Source organism: Leptosomus discolor, chromosome 6 (genome assembly GCF_034619465.1).
Source record: "Leptosomus discolor isolate bLepDis1 chromosome 6, bLepDis1.hap2, whole genome shotgun sequence".
Classification (NCBI taxonomy): Eukaryota; Metazoa; Chordata; class Aves; order Leptosomiformes; family Leptosomidae; genus Leptosomus; species Leptosomus discolor.
The window spans coordinates 58,030,569-58,051,993 of NC_141396.1; the positions used below are offsets into that span (position 1 = coordinate 58,030,569).

The following is a 21,425-nucleotide window of genomic DNA, read 5'->3' on the forward strand; positions in this document are numbered from 1 at the left end:
TTTAGAAAGAGGAACTCTCCCTTGAAAGAAGAGAATTTCATAATCTATTTAAAGACAAAAAAAATCCTTCTGCATATTTTTTGTGCTGAAAGCTGACATTTCTAGGGATGTGTAAAAAATTAGGGATCCAGAAGTTTTGTATCTCCTCTGTTTTCAGAACTAATGAGATAAAACATCTAACAAAATTCGCATCTTATCCTTGGACTTACCAGAGACTACTCCATGGAAATACTATTACAGTCTTTATTTACCTAGTGTATATGGGTGATCTGCAAGTCACTGACAATTAGAAACAACTCTGAGGTCAGAACTACACTGGATCATCAATATCAAATTCAGGATTTCTAGATTACACTCCAAGCTTGAAGGCACAGTTACAGTTGATTTAAAAACAACCTGAGAACCTCAAAGATAAATACATGTGACTTGGGGATGACGCTTCTTCCTTCAACAAAAAAATGCTCAGATTGCTACAAAAAAGTCAAGAAGCAGGTAGTTTTATAGAAGACAAATATTAGAATTGTTGCTAACCTGGACTTTCATGTGTACTAGAAAATGACATTTCAAACCTGATTATTTAGTAGTTAAATTACCTGATTCCTGATTTTTAATTCTGCAAGGAAATCTCATTTTTGAGATGTTTTACACATCTCTGAACTTGCAAACACATCGATACGAGAACTTTACATACCCAGAGCTCCCAACGTGCCTACAGGTACTACTGCCTTGTTGTGTACGAGGGCCTGAGCTTTTTTTCTTTTTTAGGAATCCCACAGTCAACTTGTAATATTCCTCTAAATTACCTCATTTTATTGTAAGCAGTAGAATGATTTACTGTTTTATAATGAAGTATGTTTTCCTTTCACATTCTAAAGAATTAGAAAGAACTGGAAGTGTAGAAGGTGAATAAATACCACAGATTTTTTTTTGTATTGTGATGCACAAATGTACTGAATTACTTTTTAAAGGATGTTTTCTCAGCTCCATGAAAATAGCTTAAGAGAACTATACTATCACTACGACTCTATAATATTATAATAAATATATTTTAGGTCTCCATTCAGTGTTTAAGCACTGGATTACTCTTACTGCACTGTAGCAGGAAGTTAATTGTATATTTTAATTGGATTTCTTGATGAGTCTTGGACTTCTGCAAAGTATCTCTTTAACAGTGCCTAATTAACGGCTACATAGCTATATGCATAATACTTTTCCCTCTTCGCTTTGACAAAAATTTGTGCTTTGCTTACAAGGTTTAAAAACTTCTAATTTAATTCATACAAATATATCGAAAACAATGTACAAACCTATATGTATAAAAATGTATCTAAATAAAAACTTTTTTACTGTGAGGGTGACTGAGCACAGGTTGCCCAGAGTTTGAGTCTCCATCCTTGGAGATATTCAAAAGCCATCTGGACATGGTCCTGTCTAGGTAGCCCCGCCTGAGCAGGGGGGGTGGGGGACGAGATGACCTCCAGAAGTCCTGCCAACCTCAGCCACTCTGTGGTTCTGTATTTAGCAGGTACTAAAGCTGAGATGGAAGAAAATCTAGCACTATGAACACAGGGAAAAAAAAAATTAATTCTACAACTCTGGTTTCCTTGGCAGTGCTAAATAGCAATCACTTAATGGAAAGGTAAATGACAATAACTATGAAATATAAATGCACAAGTTTTCTGTTTGATTTTAATATCTACAAAGCATGTGCACACTGGAGCTAGCATGACAAGTTAAAGGGTTACTGCATTTAGAAATCATCTATTTCTCTCTTATTTAATAGCTGTTACCATCATGTTTAGCTGCTGCTGCTCCTCCTGCAGATGGGAATTCATTGATATGATTAAATTTGATGGTATGATAATGTATGGTAATCGTGATTAATCAGAAGCCCACTAGCAAATGGAGGATGTTGGGTATTATGTCACCTGCATTTTAAACTGCATTCCCTCTATGCCAGCCTGACAATATTTGACAGCTGGAGGGATCTCATGCTGCATCTGCTTGCTACTACTTATAGATCTGATAAGAGAAAGTGCCCATCATTCCTTCACTATCTTAAGTGCTGTAATTATAGGGCTTTGCAGTCAAGTTGTGAAAAGTGTTAAAAACGAAAGCTTTTTGCTAGCTGCTGAACAAGCTCTGTCTCACACCTGCAAGGGCTATAATCTGAAAGAAATGTAATTTGATGCAGCAGTCTCATTCAAACATGATTTGCATGAAATGCTGTATAAAGCACCATCCAAGAAACGTCAATCAACACCACCTGATACCATGTATCCTGTTAAGCGAAAACAAAATGCTTTCCATACTACCTGTGATCTGCCACTGCTACGCAGTAATAGAGTGAAAATTTCATTTACTGTTACGCATTATAGTAAAGCCATAGCTAAAGCAGAATAATTGTGAGGAAGTAGGAGAATCATTTTCACAAGTGGCTTTTCATTTCCATTAACAGTTTGTCTCCTACATGCACACTGTTGCAAACACGTACTAGTTACTAAATACATTACTTACTAAATATCAGTTTAAAATGACTGACTGTACTCAGATGCAGGCCCATTTAAATTGTCCTTACTGTGAGTACAGGAGAATGAGCCATGACCTTAGAAACAGTGGCTAAAACCCTTATTCACATGTAGCGACTCACGACTGAATTTGAACTGATAGAAAGAAAAAAAAAATTACTTCCTATTTGCATTTCCCACAACAAACAGCAAACACTACTGCAAGGAGTTTTGCTTTCAAAAGCACTGCAAATTTCTGCTTCTACATACTGCAAGAGGTGTTTACATAAAGGCACACCTACAGACCCAGGTACACTGTAATATCCATTAAACCAACCCAAGTTTGCTAAAATGGTGTTGCAGGCTGACCCAAGTCAGCCCAAGGGTTGCTTTGGGGAAAAGGAAGTAAACTGTATTCTAATGTACCTTTTGTAATTAATTTGTACAGCACTAACATATTGCTTGTCTAAAACAAATGTCTCAAGTGAGTGGCAAAGGACATCAACCTCTGTTTTGAGCAACGACTGGGCACTTGTTTAAAAACCTCTCACAGATTAAAGCATAAAAGTGTTTGAAAACAATGTCTGAATTACAAACAAAGCTCAGAATTCATCAAACTAGAGTTTTCAGAAACGGTGAAAAAAAAAGAATCAAAATAATCAACTGCCTTTCACACCATCCATTTAAGACAACACCTAATGTCCTGGAGATAAACTTGAAGCATGTTGAACGAGAACACAAAAGTTTACTAAAGTTTTTGCAGTTCAAGGAAAAAACAATAAAAATCAAGTAACCTTTGGGATAAAGACGATTTTGAAAAGAAATTGTAAGGTACATTCCAAAAACAAATCATGTCAAAATCCCCTAGGAACTGAAAAGGCATGTGAAGTAGAATATTCACAATGATCCGAGGACAAGTCACTATTAAAGTCTTAGTTTTATACTGAATAAACCATAATTTATGTTATACAATTCAACTTTTTCAGAATTGAATTCAACCATTACCTGAAAGGCAGCCAGTGCACTAAGGTGTCCTATAAAAAGAGAAAAGCTTTGTGCATTAAAAAATACCACAGAATCATTTAGATTGGAAGAGACCTTTAAGATCATCAAGTCCAACTGTTAACCCAGCACTGTCAAGTCCACCACTAAACCATGTCCCTAAGCACCACAACTACACTCTTTTAAATACCTCCAGGGATGGTGACTCCACCACTTCCCTGGGTAGCCTGTTCCAATGTTTGACTACCCTTCTGGTGAAGAAATTCTTCCTAACATCCAACCTAAACCTCCCCTGCCACAACTTGAGGCCATTTCCTCTTGTCCTATCACTTGTTACTTGGGAGAAGAGACTGACCCCCACCTCACTACAGCCTCCTTTCAGGCATTTGTAGAGAGCGATAAGGTCTCCCTCAGCCTCCTCTTCTCCAGGCTAAACAGCCCCAGGTCCCTCAGCCGCTCCTCACCAGACCTGTTCTCCAGACCCTTCACCAGCTTCGCTGCCCTTCTCTGGACACGCTCCAGCACCTCAATGTCTTTCTTGGAGTAAGGGGCCCAAACCTGAAGTCTAGGTAGGCAACATCCACAGTCTTTCCCTCATCCATTAAGTGGGTCACCTTGTCACAGGCGTCATTGGGATGGACATCTGCCCAGCTTGCACCACACCCAGGGTGACAGGTTAAGGAGAGCGGCTAAATCAGAATTTATTCCAGTTTCCTGAAAGTTCTCCTGGCAAAAGGCATGCAGATGTGTTAACAGGCTCTGCTCTCTCTGCAGCCATTTCAGAGAAGGATCCAGGGCACAGACAGAGGGAAAATGGCCTCAGATCCGAGGAATTCCTCTCTTCTGCCTTGAGAAGTGTGAGGCAGGTTCTCTCCAACTTCCTCTTCACTCCAAATGCCCAAAATGTGGATGCTAGCGATACCTCACAACTTCTGTCTGAAGTATGTTGACAGTGAAAACATCTTCCCTTCATCATGCTCTATCCCAAAGTGGCCATGACAACACTCACTCCATTTTTATATGTCCTTATAAAATTGCACACGTGCCACACATAAGTATAACTTCAGTGTTCATTAAGTTAAATAAATGATGTTTGAAGCAAAAAGACTATAAACTTTTCTTCAGGCAAACACTGAAATATTTCAGACACAGAATATGCTGGCGGACTCGCATAAGGGATGAAAAGATTTGGACCATCAACTTAGCTCCTAGTTTCATATTGAGTAATTATCTGGCCTCTACAATAGTCAGCCACAGCCTACATATAAAGTGTTTGGAAACACCTCTTCCATTTTCTATTTAATTTCTTCTTCCCTTGTTTTACCTTCACAGAATGCAGGATTTGAAAGATAAACTAGCCCAGATAACAAACACCAGAGGACAGGAACCACAATGGTCCCTCTTGCATAACAAGAAAAAAGACACCGTACCTGCACTGGGGCATCCAAAAGATTTAATAATTTGGTCAGAACTCATGTGAAAAGTTCAGAAGACCCATACAACTAACCTATGAATAAATTCTTCTCTCACCCTCCTTTAAGTGGATTGGTCCTCAAAGTAGACTGTTATTTGTAAAATATCAACTGTAACACTGAGACAGGAACTCAGAAAAAGGCATCTTAACCACTTTAAAGCAATGGCAGGTGATAACGTAAGACCTTCAGAAGGACTCTGTCAAAGAGGTTAGCTTAATCTATTCCTGAACAGTTTAAAGAAAACATGTGGTTGGCACTTGCACAGTTCCAGGTTAATTCAAATACCTGGAAAAATATTCTCAAGCACCATTCACCTTGAATGCTTACAGAACGAGACAGACAACTTGCTTCCTTGATTCAAGATTACTGTAAATGTTAAAGTAACTCTAAGTAAAGAACACAGATTCATTCTATTATACCCTTTCTAGTACTTCCTCTCTAAACATTTCAAGAGGTAAGTTTTAAGTAAGAAATAATTGAACAATGAGCCCGATCCCGAAATATCAAAATTCAGATTCAAGGTTAAGTGAATTTAATCGGTCCCAACTCCAAGCAGGTTCAATCCTGATCAACATTACCCTGATTTAGTACTACATTATTTCTAATAATTTAGAACTCGCACCAGTACGCTAACATGCTCATTACAACTTTGTTCAACTCTTCAATTACATCCTTCTGCAGGAGGTTGTAAGAATTAACCATTACATGGTTACAAGTCACTTCATTAGCCCTAAATTAATCACACCTGGTTTCCAATGGATTTATGACTGGCAATTGATTAGCTCTGATTGGAGCTCTTGCTATGTTCAGAGCACACACAGGCTCTGCACTCAGGGGGTTCTCTCCGAGGTAAGGTAGGGACTCGGAGGCAATTTTTCCTTTCGTTAGGGCACTAGCCACTTCTAGGTCTCTCCCTCCCAAGAATTTCATTCCCTTTAATGTTTCCACCTCTGCCACATTCAATCAAAATGAACCATCTAGTTCCAAGTTAAAGGGGAAAGCAGGCTACAAATATTTAATTCTAACCCCCCATTTTTTAGAGACAAAGCAATCAGAAAAATCAGTTGACTACTTTCCTTTGATTAGGAAACAAGAGGAAATTCAAGTTATTACATATCCAGAACTCTTCCTGCAACGAGGAAAAGGATGAATGAACTACAGTCTGGAATACTACTTTGATCTTTTTCAAATGGCTTGTCAAAGTTGTCTAACCATTGCTATATTGCTGTAAGTCAACATTTATACATAAACAAGTGAATTATAATGGCACAAAGGCATTTGACATGTAACAGAGCAAAAAAGGTAGTTCAGCAAGATAAAATGTTAGTCAGAAAGTAAATTTGTCTTCAGCTTGAGAGCTAACATAGTACATTTAATAAAACAAACATGAGCTATGTACACAGTGACACTTAATTCCTAATCCTAATATGACTGATAACCTATGCAAAATTTATAAAGTACTTCATAAGGGAAGTCCGTATTATACTGTTTGATAACTCAGTGAGTCATGGAAAGATGAAGTAACTTTCTCAGGGTCATACAGCAGGTTACTAGCTGAAGTAGAAAAAACCCCAACCAACAACCTGGGGCAACCAAATCACAGTACTGGATCCTCTTAGTTAAGGTAGCCCTCCTCCTCTCACACTCTTTGCTAGCGCACTGTTTGCATAAAAAGGCAGCAAGCGGTCAAACATTTTTCTTCAGGCAAAAGGATCAGGAGTCCTACCAAAAATGTTCAATCTACTTTACTCCCTTTTAAAAACTGTTGCATACAAGATTAGCTAGGTTTGCAGTACTTCTCAACTTGGAAAACTGAAAGTGAACCGAACTAAAATCTAGTTTCACAGACAATTTAATAATAAATTAATTTCCAATTTTTCTACACTTACGTAAACTCATTTCAAAGATGTCAATTGCACTGCCTTTACAGATATTCCTTGTCCTGCAATTTCTTTTCCATCCCAAATCCTATTTGCTGGCAAAGCAACTTAGTGTCAAAGCAAAACAAATGCAAGATACTTGTTCTCATAAAAACCAAGTAGAATTACTCGTAAAATGTTACTAAGGTCTCCACATAATACCAATGGCTGCTGAAGAAAACTATTTCCTCTGAAAACTGAATATTAAATAGAAAAACATCTCTGGTTAAAGTGTTGATGATAAAATTATGTAACATGGATTTACTTAATGAAAATGTTGTTTTATTTTCATAGTTCACTGAAGAAAAAAGGCAATTTATAAACTCTGTTATTGTACAAAAAACAGACATCACAATTCCTCAGCTAGATATCCTGTACGAAAAATATTGTGCATCAAAAACACCTAGGTATGCACATGGCAACCAAAAGTCACAGCAGGTTTCTGAAATCTGCTTCTTTCACATACATCTGACCTCTATGCAAGTAATTTACAGTGTGATACTACACAGATGTTCACAAACATCTACTTTCCTCCTTCAACACTGCACACATTAACAGAGGATAATTTTTGTGTGTTTTATATATCTGGGAAACATAATATATCGGTCTTTATTCGAAAATATTTACCGTAACATTGCACAAACTATTTTTCTTTTGCTTATTCTGATACTCTGCAAACCACTTGGACTAAAAAATTTAGGACAACAAAACTGTGAAATGATGAGAAAAGCCCTAGAAGCATGCACTGTCTCCATTCACAAAATCAAAAAAAGAATTATCAAGTGAAGTCAGCCTAGTGAAGCATTTAAGTGCCTTGTTTGTTTTAGAAGTTAGAAACATAAGAGAAAGCAAGGTCATGCAATGCCATTCCCATTTTTTTAGAAAAAAGACATGAGGGCATTTAAATGCCTGAAGTAATGATAAAAATGATTGCTGATTTTTACAATAAATATGTATTACTGCTTTTTAAGCTTAGGGATTATTTCAAATAGCCTTTTATTATATCAAATAAAATAAGGATTCTATTTATACAGAGTCAAGTAATAAAATGAAGCCCATATTCCTTAAGACAAGGTGCATTCATGCCTCTCCCACTGGAGAGACTGGTTCAACAATTTTACAGTTAAACAGAATTAATTCTACTCTCAAAAATCCATTGACCTTAAGCTTTTAACAAACATTTTCAACTGCAGAGTGTATTGTCAATATTTACAAATCCTTAAAATTATATTTCACTAGAACAGCTTTTATTTGCTATATTAATATTTCCTTGCAAATGTATGCTTATCCATATCAGAGAATAAGAAACAGCTGCTACTCACGGGAAATCTCTGGGGTCCTACAGCAGGTCTTGGCTGGGCTGGAACTGGCAGCAAGGGCACTGAAACAAGAAGCACCTTTTAACACCATTTGTTTTACCTAACAGTTGTTGCTGTTACTTCCAAAAGCAGTTGCAGAAAGCAGCCATGATTAAAATCTGCTACGTTTAGCCTCACGTCACAGTTCCTACAATTCACTTTAAGCAACCATTCCCTTCCCTGCAACATGCAACAGGGCAATCAGGATACTCCTAGTTAATTTACATAATTTAATTCTGCATTTTCCAGAATTAAACTGCTCCTTGTTGCAGGAAGGAAAACTAGAATACTTATTCAGACCAGACATCTCTTAGACAAAGCTCAGAGACTGTAACGATAATTTCACGTTTCAAATAGAAGGATGCACGATTAATTTGCCTTCTCCACTTCACACCCCTCGAGTTTCCTAGGTTTCTCCCAGTCTCACCACCCACTTCTCACAATAAGCATGGGCATGAGAGACTCTTTATCTGGTATACATTACTGTTCACAGGAGGGTAAAATGAGGCAGGTAGTGGCAACCGACAGCAAGCAAAAACTACTTAACCTGGCCTTGCCACCATAATGGTACATGCAACTGTGATCCCAGTTTGTGTAATCCCAGAACTGCTGGTCTCAGATGAAAGACTGCTATTTGGTAAAGAGACACCAAGAAGAATTACGAGACCCTCTTCCTGAAAAATAACCTCCAAAATAAGTATTTCAGGGGTATTAACATGGGTGACTCGTTCATACAACTGCATTTCAAAAGACTAGTCACAAACAAGTATTTCCCAAAATATTCACTTAATATTATGGAATAATGCACAAAGCGTCTCCAGCTGGATCACCCTGGGGACTGAATCCGTATTTGAATCCCCAGTACAAAGTGTAATGACAGATTTCCCATTTTCTAGCGTGCTTTTTATTTCCTCTCCGAGTTGTTTAAGTGGCTAAAAATACAACTGTTTCAATGTGAAACAAAAGGCCCACAGAAGTTAAACAAAGCATTTCAAACAGCACTGAATGCGTTTGCTCATTTACTGAAAGCTTTTAGTAAGGCTGTTTTTCTTCAGTCTGTTTTTAGCACTTCTGAAAGTGACAGGAAACATTTCCCACACAAGGTTAAATGTTAACTTTGTAGACAACTACTGTATTACACTTCATAGCAGAAAAGATGTCCAGAAATGCAGCTAGTTTAAGGGAGAAGCTGGGTGCATTTCCCAGTGCAGGTATTTGCTAAGATTCCTCAAAAATACCTTTTTCCTTGGTAACTGAGGCACAAGAACTAATGCATTAGTGGTTATTTTTTATTTTTAATTAATGTCCATGTTTGGCTTCTATCCACTTTCGCTAAGTACTTGTGGTTTACCCGTTCAGGGACTGATGGGGTAAACTAATTGCACCAGTCTTTCAGCACTGAAGGACTACATGCAGACTGTATCCGGTTACATGAGCAAATTAGTTAAGTAGTCTCATCTTGGCTTCTAATGAACATCTGTCGATATCAAACAGTCAGCGCCACCTGGCAAAACTTAACAGGGTGCTCTTGACAGACCTAGGACTAAAATAGCTCAGGTATTACAGGTCAGAGAGACACGGGGGGGGGGGGGGGGAGAAAAAAAAAAAAATCACAGAAGGTGGGAAATATAGAGAAATGTCAGCTGAACAAGGCACTCATGTCTATTTCTGTATCCTGCCTCTGGCAGTAGCATATAGATATGTATTTTAAACAAGTAAATTTAATACTCATGAAAGATAGCAGTTCAAACTCTGTGCCCTTTCAATCCTTGGACATTTGCTGAAGCAGCAAAGAAGTCTCAAATAAGCATTCATTTTTCTGATGTCAAATCTTCCATAGGTTTGAAAAGTATGTTTCAAAAATAATACACAGCATGTTGTTAGGTACTATTTTAAGAAGATTAAATTGCTTTTGGCTGTAAATTCCAATGCTATACCTGACAAGATGAAGATGTAATTCCCATATTGATTATTTAGGAGAATTATAATGTAACTTTTCCCCAGATACCAGTTTTTAAAAGGTAAATGGCATACTAATCTACCTAGCTGCCATAAAGTGCTCATTAATTCATGTGAATTTTGGCAGCATTACATTATCCTTAAAATAGTTATGATAACTATTATATAGTTATATATATCATAATATACAAATATAATAAACTATAATCATAATAGTTATAGATAAACATTAAGGGGAAAAACCTCAGTACCTGTGTCACAGGTTGAATGAGTATTTCACAGTACATCTACATACAGTCCTCTGGCATTTGTAAATTGATCATACTCAAATTTGGACATGCATTCAGCCAAAAATTACTACTTAAAATTCAAAACTAATTTACAGCATAGGACACACAGAAAAAAACTATATGGCAAGCAAGGAACAAAAAGACATGGGATTCAAACGCCACAAAAGGCACCACTGAACAGCATCTGCAGCAGGTAGACGCAGAGGCTCCCATGACTGTTTTAGAGGCTTTTATAGATTGAGTCCTTCAATCATTTATGAAGCTACAAAACCTAAAAATATTTCTAAAAATAGATTTGTTGGAAACAAAAGTGACTTGAAAGTAACTATTTTTTTGAACCAAGATTCAAGGCTGGGCAGGGAGATGGTGGCCACTGTAAGAGATTTATTTGCCTTTGAGACATCAAAGGAATAAGCCAATGACAGGATTCTTCAAGAGTGCTTCAACTCACTTTTAGGCTGAAGTAGCTGGCTACTACAGCTCTTATACCTGCTATTTTATTCATATGAAAATTTCATAGCAATTTACAGGAGGTTTGAGTCTATTTTAGAAAATACTGATACATTCGATGCATTTCAAGACTAACTCAACCCAAGACGATGCTGAGAAAGTATATTCCTGTAATTTGCAGTTAGAAAAAGCGTCCCTGGTGCTGACAATTAGCAGCATGTGAGCTTAATCCTGCCATAAAATTAGAGAGGAAAAATGCCAGTCTACACTAAAACATGACAGCGCACCATTAAAATTACCATAACCTAAGTGTGCATATCATACACTTCCAGACAGCACTTTTAGCTTCCAGGCATCACATTTTCAACAATAGAATCCAAATAAACTTTGCACCTATCTGACTGTATTGTCCAATGTAAAAACCCTCACATATCTGGAAATACACTCAGCTAAGAAGGGGCAGGACATCATCAAGAACATGAAGTCCATCTCATCTTTCATACTTCCTGTTACCCTGAAATAAACGATGCTGCAGGTGAAACACATCCCAGTGTTGCGAACTACCAGTCTCCGCCTCTCGGGCCTCAAGCAGACTGATTAAACTGAGGAGGACTTCTTAAGAGAAAGTTTAGAATAGCTCTCCCTCCACTGGAATTTCTGTCTACTGTTTGCCTGCAGTGACTGATTAAGCATTCATCTTAATATGCAAATGCCAGTGAAGATTTTAGAATTATGCTCATCTTCCCTGAAGACGACTACTGACTTCCTACACGTTTTCCTTAGGTGTGCAAACGTACACTTTCATGTAACGTAACTCTACTGCTGCAGACTAAAAGACTGAGATGGCCACTACTCTCAGCCACTGCAGAAGACTCAGCTTCCCATAGATGCTCTCTAATCAAGATTAAAATTTTACAGTGATTTCAAAGATTGCATTTAACAGGATGCTGCACAGCTATTAGCAGAAATAGTCAGTAGTCTGGCCAAGGAATCCTTCAGTAAAACGGATGACACAAGCTATTTCATACGAACCAGCTGCCATCAACATACATAGCAAAGATCTTCCTCACTGAAATACAAATCTTATACCACTCAAAAACGGATCACACTTCTCCAGAGCTGCTCATTCTGAGAGGATGATTGGACTTTTACCACTCAAGAAATGAATGTGCACACAAACCAAGCAGCTATAAGATGTAAAAAAAAGTTTACAAATCCAATACTGAAGATCTCTTAACATGCAGGAAGTACACAATTTTTTTTAAAATGCGGATCTGCAAGTGAAGACAGAAAAAAGGCTACACTGAAGATAAAGCGAGGCGCCCCGAATACCCCCAGAGCCACAGATGTAGTGGTAAGGCTGAGACAAGCCTGAAGTCACCTGGTGATGTGAAAAATCAGACAAAAGAATGAAGATACACTTTCCATGTTAGGCAAAAGCAAAAATCCTCAGTAGCCACTGTTAGCATTAGGAGGACACTTGTTCACCTAGATACAGAAGATCTGTTGACCGTTTCATGGGAACAGAGGAGAGGCATCTAGAAGAGCCTTAAACAATTTTTGCTTTTCACAAGTCAGTAACTGTTGCTTTGGAAATGTCAGAAAATACACAGAAGGCATAAATCCAAGACTAAAGTACCTTTTCAACTGCTTCCAGATAATCTGTCCCGATGCACAATTTGGTGGGAAGCACTGATTTTATCAGACAGAAAAAAGCAAATTAATCTCGACAAATGCAGCTACTATGAAGCCATCTGTGAGAAGCCTAATAGATCCCTATCAACAGGCAATGCCCTACCCTGTCAAATTCCTACTTTTCATTGGTCAAATAAATGAAGCAAAGATAGGACTGACTTGGAGTTCTGCTGATTTGAAGGGGGAAAAATAAGAAAACCTAATGGCAAATATGTATAAACATATAAGTATTTCTTTACTTTGTCTAGTCCCAACAGAATGACAAATGAGAGCTATGTAGGTGTGTCTTTTTTTTTTTAATCCTCTTACAGATTAAACACTTCCTAAATAAGTAGTAATGTTAACAGTTTTGCTGAGAGCTGCCCTAAATGCATAGTCCAAAGAGTGCTTGTGTTAAGCTACTTCCAGGCTGCGAATCAAGCCATCATAAATGTGGCACTGAAAGAAGAACTGAGGGCATTTATCTTGTCAAGTAAGGCTGGCAGCTGGTACCTTTCACAGGCAATTACTGCACAAGGAGTGCCTCAGTGTACTTTCACTGAAATAGGTGGGTGGTCATTCTGTGAATGCCTGGCTGAAGCAGGGATGATGTGGGAAATTATGAACTGCAGTACTTACCTAGCTTTGAAAACTGACGTTTGCTACTTCTAAAAAGCACATTCTCTTTTCAGTTTCCATTTTTACTGCTCTTTGCAGGCTTTACAGTAGAGTAACAAAGATGATAAAGAAAAGGCTTTACATTTCACCTGGCCAGTTCAACAACACTATGTTTTACTTCAGGCAAAACATTTGTTTCAAGCTTAAGGAAAAAAATACCAGCCTGAAGCACACTTCTGTGAAGTGATAAACAAACAAATTGTTGCACCTCTGGCAAAGAATAAGATGAGTCATGCTTGCATGACTGGGAAGGCGTTCAGAAAGCTCACCTTGTACAGGCGTCACTACTGTCCCCTTGAAATGTGGATTTATGTGTATGTTCTTCGGCTGCTGAGGTGTCACTGGAGGTGGAGTCATCATTATTCTAGGTGTTTCTATCTGAGGGGGCATATGTAGCCCTGGAGGAGGAGAAGAATGATGCTGATGCTGTAAAGGAAGCAGAGATTGTAACTGTTGCTGCTGCTGCTGCTGTTGTTGCTGCTGCTGCTGCTGTTGCTGCTGTTGTTGTTGCTGCTGCTGCTGCTGCTGTTGGTGCTGCTGGAACAGACTCCTAACAGGTTGCTGGTGTGTTGGAATTAACCTCTGTGAATGAGTCTAAAGTCAGACAAAAGAACAAAGTCAAAAGGCTTTGAAGTTACAATATCCTGACATAAACCAGCACAAAACCAAGACACCTTTGGAGACCAACTAAGGCCAAATATGAACAGAAAAACTTCCTTCCCGTATCACCAACAGGAACTGTTAAGAACCATCAGCACATGAAAGTAAAGGAACAATTTAAGACATTCAGGTGAGGGAGAGGACAGCAAAGAGCAAGAAAGCACACAGGGAATGCAGACATTCATTCACTTATTTTTAACAGTGAAACTGTCTAGTTTCCTGTTAGGGTTCTGCATATGTCACTGGAAAACTGTCATCAATTGCAATAAGGTAGATGTGATGATCACCAGAAATCCTAGCATCAAAACAAATCCACTAACTTTTGTCTCATGTATAGAAGAGCCTCTCTGAGAAAACGGACCTAACAGTAGCAACAGAAGTCAAAATACAAATTAAGCTGGATTCTTAAGACAGCAGTGCAGCCCACCTATCCATAGTGCTTGAAGAAAAAACTACTTTAAAGATACCTTTCAAAGGTACTTTTCATAACATAGAAGAAAGTCTCTTGCTGCTCAACACCCTCAAACACAAACGGTCAAAATCAGTTAGAACAAAAAAGAAAATATGGTCACGTTGCTCTTCAGAGACTTTCTCCTGCTTCTGAACTCACTGATACTAGGTACCAGTTTTCCAATAACTTCCAAATGGTGGGGCAAGAAGAGTCTCAAGAAGGCAACCTTTTGGTAACAAAGATGTGACACAATTTTTTTTCAGCAGCCATATACATAAAGCAAAGCAGCTACAAAGTATGCACAAGAAGGTGGTATTGTGATGACCACAAAAATGTTTACAACATTAAGATCAAAATAACTAGCAAAGACTGCAGCAATACAGAAAAAAAAAAATATTCCACCTTCACTGTTTTACAAGCACGAAATACTCTACTGCAGGGCTCTCAACCGCTGAGATATCCACCGACTCCTGCTAGTGATCAGCACCTAGAGTTACTGCTGTTGGAAAAAATCCCCTGTGTTTAATACAGATGACCTTGTTCTGCAAAGACATACACAGGCTTTGTTCTACAATCTCAGCTTGCAGTACATTTTACAACAGTTAACAAAAATAAGTGGTCTACTTCTTGATCACACACTTGCTGTGTTTGCTAATTTTTCGGATGAAAAAGTAACATCTTTTAGTTTGTGGTACAAAGCACAGGGGTGGGGAAGAGTACTAAAGCTAAATTTCACCTGAAATCTCAAGATACTCTAATGGTGACTACCTTCCTAAGGTTTTATTTGCCTCCATAGTAGCATGGCAGGTACACAAACAGATTTTTTTTTTAAAGTATCAGCAAAAATATTAGTTTGACAAAAAAAAAAAAGAAATATTTTACAGACTCATTTTTTTAAACTAAATTACGATCATTACTGTGGGACTGAACATGTTCCCATGATGCATATAGAGGACTCCACAGAGGAATTAACTTTTTCCTCCATCCTTTTACAAACCAGTAGGTAAGGCTGACTGCGTTGCAGAAGTCAAAATCCACTTTTCATTGGAGGCCTTGAGATTCCTCAAGTTGAGGCTGGTAACAGGACTAAGCACATACTTTCACAATCACCACATTACGCAAAGCCCATCTTGCCTAACAGTGCTCTGAAGGAGCAAAAAGCGTACATTGGAATATGTATTCCACCTTTGTAAAGATTCATGATTTAGAATACGTTTCTCTGTAATTTCCTGAAAGTATGTTCAAAGAATACTAAGGATTAAAAGGTACCATTGTTGATGGCTGGTTTGGCAGCAGCGCAGGCCTGTGATCCTTCATTCTTCCCCTATCATTATTGTCTCTCCTTTGTTCTCCCATTCCATGGCACATAACGGAGCCTCCTCTTCGCCCTCCTCTCCTTGAGCCATACCGTCCCTGTTTAAGCTGCCTTTCCCTCTCTTCAAATTCAAGTAACGCTGCTTTGGCTTCTGCAGAAAGTTCTGTTAAGAGAGAAATGGAAAAAAAAAAAATTTAGCTTTGTGCTGAAAAGATGGAAAATATAAAGAAAAAACCATCCCTAGAACTACAGAAGCATCCCCACAACTAACATGAAATTTGCAGGCACTTTGATCTCCTTTAGGTGGCATGTTAACATTTCATTAAAGACATGTTTAAAAGGAAAAAGTACACAGATATTTGTCTGTTGCACAGGCAAAAAGCAGCAGGTAAATGAAACAAACGTGAACAAAAAGGCTTGGATGTGGGGGTTTTTTAAATGCTATTGAAGTTTGCCTTACGCTGTAAGAGGAGGTTGTGGCTCCTCTCACATTTGTGTTATCTTAAACAACATCTCACTTACCTGCAGAGGTGTCAGGCAGTACAATGAAACCCCCAGCAAATTTTACAGTAAAGGATACATTGAGTCTTCCATGTAAACAGATTTTACCCACCAGACTCTTTTGTACATTGGCCTGTTCCAAAGGATGACTTTCTGGTCACTGTTTTTCCAGTACCTAACTACTTAATATTTATTTTTGTTGTATGTGGTTTAAGAACCAACTGTACTTTACAAGTGATAATTCCACTCAAGAGGGAGCACACTCCAAAATCTGTGCTCAGCTCAAGTCAAATACAGGGCCACTGGTAACACCCGCCCAATTCACATCGCAGGTAAACACCAGAGGACAGATGGTACTCAAGACTGACAAATTTGCGTGAAACCTGGGACAACGCTGGTAACATTAAGAGAAAACCACGCAGTAACACGCCCAGGTAATCAAATTACTTGGAAATTCAACGAAAGTCTACAATGAACTTCAGGGAACACACCGTGACAGCACGAGCAGTGCCACTCACCAGGTTTCAGTTACTTAAAGGGAATGAACTTTAACCTAAAAACACAGCTGAGGATTTGGCCATGTGCCACCCTTGTTACCTCTAAAATTGACTCCTGCCTCTAACGGGGCAAAAATCAAACTACTCTACAAGAAACACCTGACGAATAAAAACATTTTGAATTAATATAAAAGCCAATTAATGCAAGAAATCCAGTCTTCCACTTTAAAAGTCTGCTCTTAATGTTAAAGGAGACTGGGTACAGGGACCACTTTTCAGGATAAAGTGTTTTTACTTGCTAATACTTACACATAGTGGCTATAATATCTGAAGATCAGAATTAAATTGGTTTGTGTCCAGTAGCTGAGATGCTGCTAAAACATCCCCACATCACTACATGACCTCCATTGAGAATATCTAACTAAAGCAATTAGAAAACTATTAAAATTTCTTGTGAGACTCATAGCCAAAGCTACTTAAACCACCATCTTAAACATCTTCATAAGTAATCTCAATGAGCCTTTGAAGCTGAGGACTGACAGAAGGGCAGAAGAGGGTGAGTACCGCGCATTCCCACTGCGGCAGTTGTTCTTACTTGCCTACAAAAACTACCTGCACAACTGAGCTGCAAAGACTGTAAATCTGCATGTCCCAGTTTTCAGAGGTATTCAGTACCTCCAGAAAGCAAGGGCTTTTTGATTTTTAAAGGAAAAGTTTAGAACTTGCTCTCTAAGCACACAGCAAACATGACAGACTCCTAAAAGCCTAGGCTCTGCCATATAGTTTCCTATTGCATTTCTGAATGTTGGTGATGAGACAAGTTTCTCTACCTCCTCTTCTCTCCCCTCGGGACACCATAATTAAGTGACATACAACTTTAATTTACAATCACAACAGACACTCTTATGAAATGCTACCTTTGCCCTACCACCTGCCTTGAGACAGAGCCCAAGACAATCAGGTTTTATCAGGAAAATCTCATAGCACGCTTAGAAAGGGGCAAGGAATCACACTCCCTCAAGTCTTTGTATGGTATTAAATGTGCATGCTATGGATTTCCAAGGAAAACTGAGACAAATGTACTCTTGTCCAAACCCATCAAAAGCATTAGATGTGACTAAACCAACCACCTTATCCATCCTTAGCACACAGGGTGTCCTGGGTTACAGCGTAAAATGTGCCAAAAGAAAAAATATTCTATTACCATCTTCAGGAGCTGTTGAGACCAGGTGGGGCGGTGCTCCCTGCCTCCCCCCTCTGGCCTATCTCCTGTCAATGGGCACAACAATGCCTTATCGCCTGACCCATCGATAACTCGCTCCTGGGCTATCTCCTGTTAACGGCCCATCAAGGAACTGCCTCACCACTCCCCATCCCATTGTGAGATGCTCCGCCCGGGGGGAAGGAGCCAAGCAGTCCATGCCAAATAAAAACTGAGATCTCGAACACCCTAGCAGCCTTTCTTCCACTGGATTCCCAGAGGAGCTCTTCCCCCCACTGGAGTTCCAGAGGACAACAGCTACCTACCTACCACTGGACCTTCGGAGGAAGACCAGACCCTTTTACCTGATTGCTGCTTCCACAGAACTACACCCATCGCTTCAGGAGGACTGCAGCCAGCATCTTATCGGACTGCTACTGCCACCCTAACAGGGTGTCAGGTTGTATTTCTGACTCTGTCAGTGTAAACCAGTGGGTTGTTTGTTTTTCCCTGCCTTGTGTTATATATATATATATTAGTAAAGAACTGTTATTCCTATTCCCCATATCTTTGCCTGAAGGCCCGTTAATTTCAAAATTATAATAATTTGGAGGGAAGGGGGTTGCACTTTCCATTTCAAGGGAGGCTCCTGCCTTCCTCCACAGACACCTGTCTTTTCAAACCAAGACACAGGGATGAAAAAAAGCTGGTTTAACAGGAAAAATAGAGCTCTGATTTCAAGCCTCCTTCCTGTCCACATGTGCAGCAAGTTCAGTTTCTTCACAGGTTTGCAGGTGTGAAAGGGCTAACATGGGCTTTTAGTTGGTCTGCAGGAAAGAAAGACCATTAGTTCCCATATACTTATGGGAAGAAATGGTGCCATTACATTGCAAAGCAATAGCTCTCCTTTCTTCAACCAGAGAGGATCCAAATCCTGCTGGCATCCTAGGCATGCTGCGAGTTAGCAAGTTTCCTTTTTCTAACAGGACAGGCAGGAAAATTTTTATGCCATCTTCCACTCTACAATCCCCAAAGTAGTTTGGAAAGCAAGGTTCAGTCACTGCAACAACCACTGATACTTGTTCAAGATGATATTTCCTATTAGACACATTAGAAGTCCTATGTGAGAAAAGCAGCTCTTAATGAACCTGAGAATAAAGCTAGCCTTCCTACCAGGCAGTATCATGTCTGCGTCTCAGCCTCTTGAGCACATATCCAAGGACACTGCATAGAAACAACTCCAGAAGAAAGAATGGGCTGCTCCAAACAAAATGACTATAGAGGGCTGCGCTGATTAAGCTTGGGGAAGGGGTGATGACATCCAGAGCAAAGTCAGTCCTGATGATCTGCGATGTGCAAGTACTTTTTACTCTCTTTAAAATGAAAGCTAATAAATTGTCTTCCTACTTACTGTACATGAAAGATCTTTCGAGGTCCCTTCCAACCCCTAACATTCTGTGAAAGTTCTCAAACTTTAAGGCTGTATCCTTAAAGGCACAGTCCACATATTCAGGTTTTCAGCCAGAAAAGATAGAATGTGGTTTTCAGCCAGAAAAGGTAAGATGTGCCTAACACTGACCTTGGAAAAAATATCCCAACCAAAACAAAAACCCCCTTGAATTCACTGCAGCAAGCATCACTACATTCATACCACATCTATGAGCACAAAAGTGCAATATAATCTTTTGGTTTTTAAAAAAATACATATAACTTTTACATTAACATCAATCATACCTCCTCCACAACATGCCACTGAAGGCAATAGTGTTCTACCTGTGAAGAATTTTGCTTACACACAAAACTGCAGGTTCAGAGCCTCAGAGACAGACTGCAAAAACAAAGACTTATGCAGTGAACAAACTCGTGAATACCTCAAGTGCTTTATATTGCTATGGGTCACACGCAGCAAAATACACAGTCAGATCAATTATTAGGTGGGCTGTTCATTGAATTTGAGACCATTGCGCCATAGAGAGATCAAGGAGAGGAGACAGTGTGGAAGACAGTTTTGCAGAGAGGGGAGCAATGAAAATAGTCCCTGTCTTCGCTGAAAGCAGGATCAGGCTGCTAATTAGAAAAGAGCTGAGGAGCAGAGGAAGAAGAGATCCTCTTTCCCTCCCTGGACTCTTGCAAAGCACAGCCAGGTACTCACACGAAAAGGCGCACTGCTTCTCTCTGGCTAAGAGCTTGTGTGCACTGTGACCAAAGCACACTGAGCCAGGCTGGGTGCTGCCGTGCCCTGGACAGTGTGTGCAGGCTGCTGCAGCAAACGGCCACACGCTGCTGATGCAGTGCAACAGGACACTGGTGAAACCACTCATTTTGATTTCCTAGTCTTGCCCAAAGTATCAGCCACTAGTTATCAGAGTGAACATAAGCCAACTAAGCAGGACCTAACAACAAGTACTACCGCATCCAATAACCACTGCTATCACTTTGCAAATGGCTCTGCATAAGTGTAACCTTTTGTTCTGGTTTTTAAATTAGGTACAGAGGGAATACTTTAGTTTGGTGATGCCAAACAAAGACATTTTTCTTCTTCACATTCCTTAACAGGTAACTAAATCCAGAGCATAATGACAATTCCAACTCTGGTAAGACTTCAACTATGTGCACTGAAAGAAGTTACATATTTCTCATCACAGATGGCAAACTTAGTATCTCTAGAAATCAAATGCATAGTTGTCCTACAATGCGTCTCCTTTAAACTTTTCAAAACCACTACTTCACTACTTTGGATAAAGAAATGTTTAGGAAAGATCTCAGCTATATTAATGAGAATACTCTCTATTTTTGCACATTTTTACCAGCACACACTTACTCTCATCTTGACTGTACAGTTCTCAGACACACAGTTAATGCAGTGAATCAGCAATTATTTTTCTAGTGTCTCTAAGTGTCAAGATTAATTTCACTATTGCTGGTAATAAAATGGTTTCAAATGACATCTTTAATCAGCAAGTAAGAATGCACTCCTCCAATAGAGACAAGCTGTCACAAAAGGTCACCAAAATGTGACAGGATGGAAATTACGTTTGTAACTTCAACTGAAATGTTAATTCCTCTTTAAGGGTTTTCTCAACTATGTTCAGATTTTAAAGTAAGGAGATGTAGCTCTGCAACGAAGTTCCATTTTTAAACCAGCAGCATCTGTAAAAATTTGCTCCATAATCTCAAAAGCAAGCAGATACTTATATGCAAACAAGTATTTTTTGCTGTTTAACTTTCCACCACATGTTCAATCATTTGGTCTCTTTATCTGCAAATTAACATGAAAAACTAATACAAACAGAAACCATTTCACAACAGCAAGACTGTATTTTTGCCAAAGATTTGTTTCAAAAAAAGCTCTTTAGTTTATAGATTCATCCACATTGCATTACCTAATCCAAATCACTGTTCTTTAACAGTCAAGCTCCACTATGGGTTCTCTCCTCATTGCCTGGTCTTGTCTTTACATTAAACTATAGAGTAAATCCATAGATAAT

General features: G+C 38.9%; 1 protein-coding gene across 1 annotated transcript in view; it reads right to left on the reverse strand.

The window, feature by feature from the left end:
• RBM33 (RNA binding motif protein 33) overlaps positions 1-21,425 on the reverse strand; it is a 104,307-nt gene that overhangs the window by 52,388 nt on the left and 30,494 nt on the right. The window contains exons 8-10 of the mRNA XM_086467467.1: positions 15,693-15,901; positions 13,582-13,906; positions 8,226-8,284 (exon numbers count right to left, since the gene is read on the reverse strand). Coding sequence (XP_086323593.1) covers positions 8,226-8,284; positions 13,582-13,906; positions 15,693-15,901 — 593 coding nt within the window. The remainder of the gene's footprint in view (positions 1-8,225; positions 8,285-13,581; positions 13,907-15,692; positions 15,902-21,425) is intronic.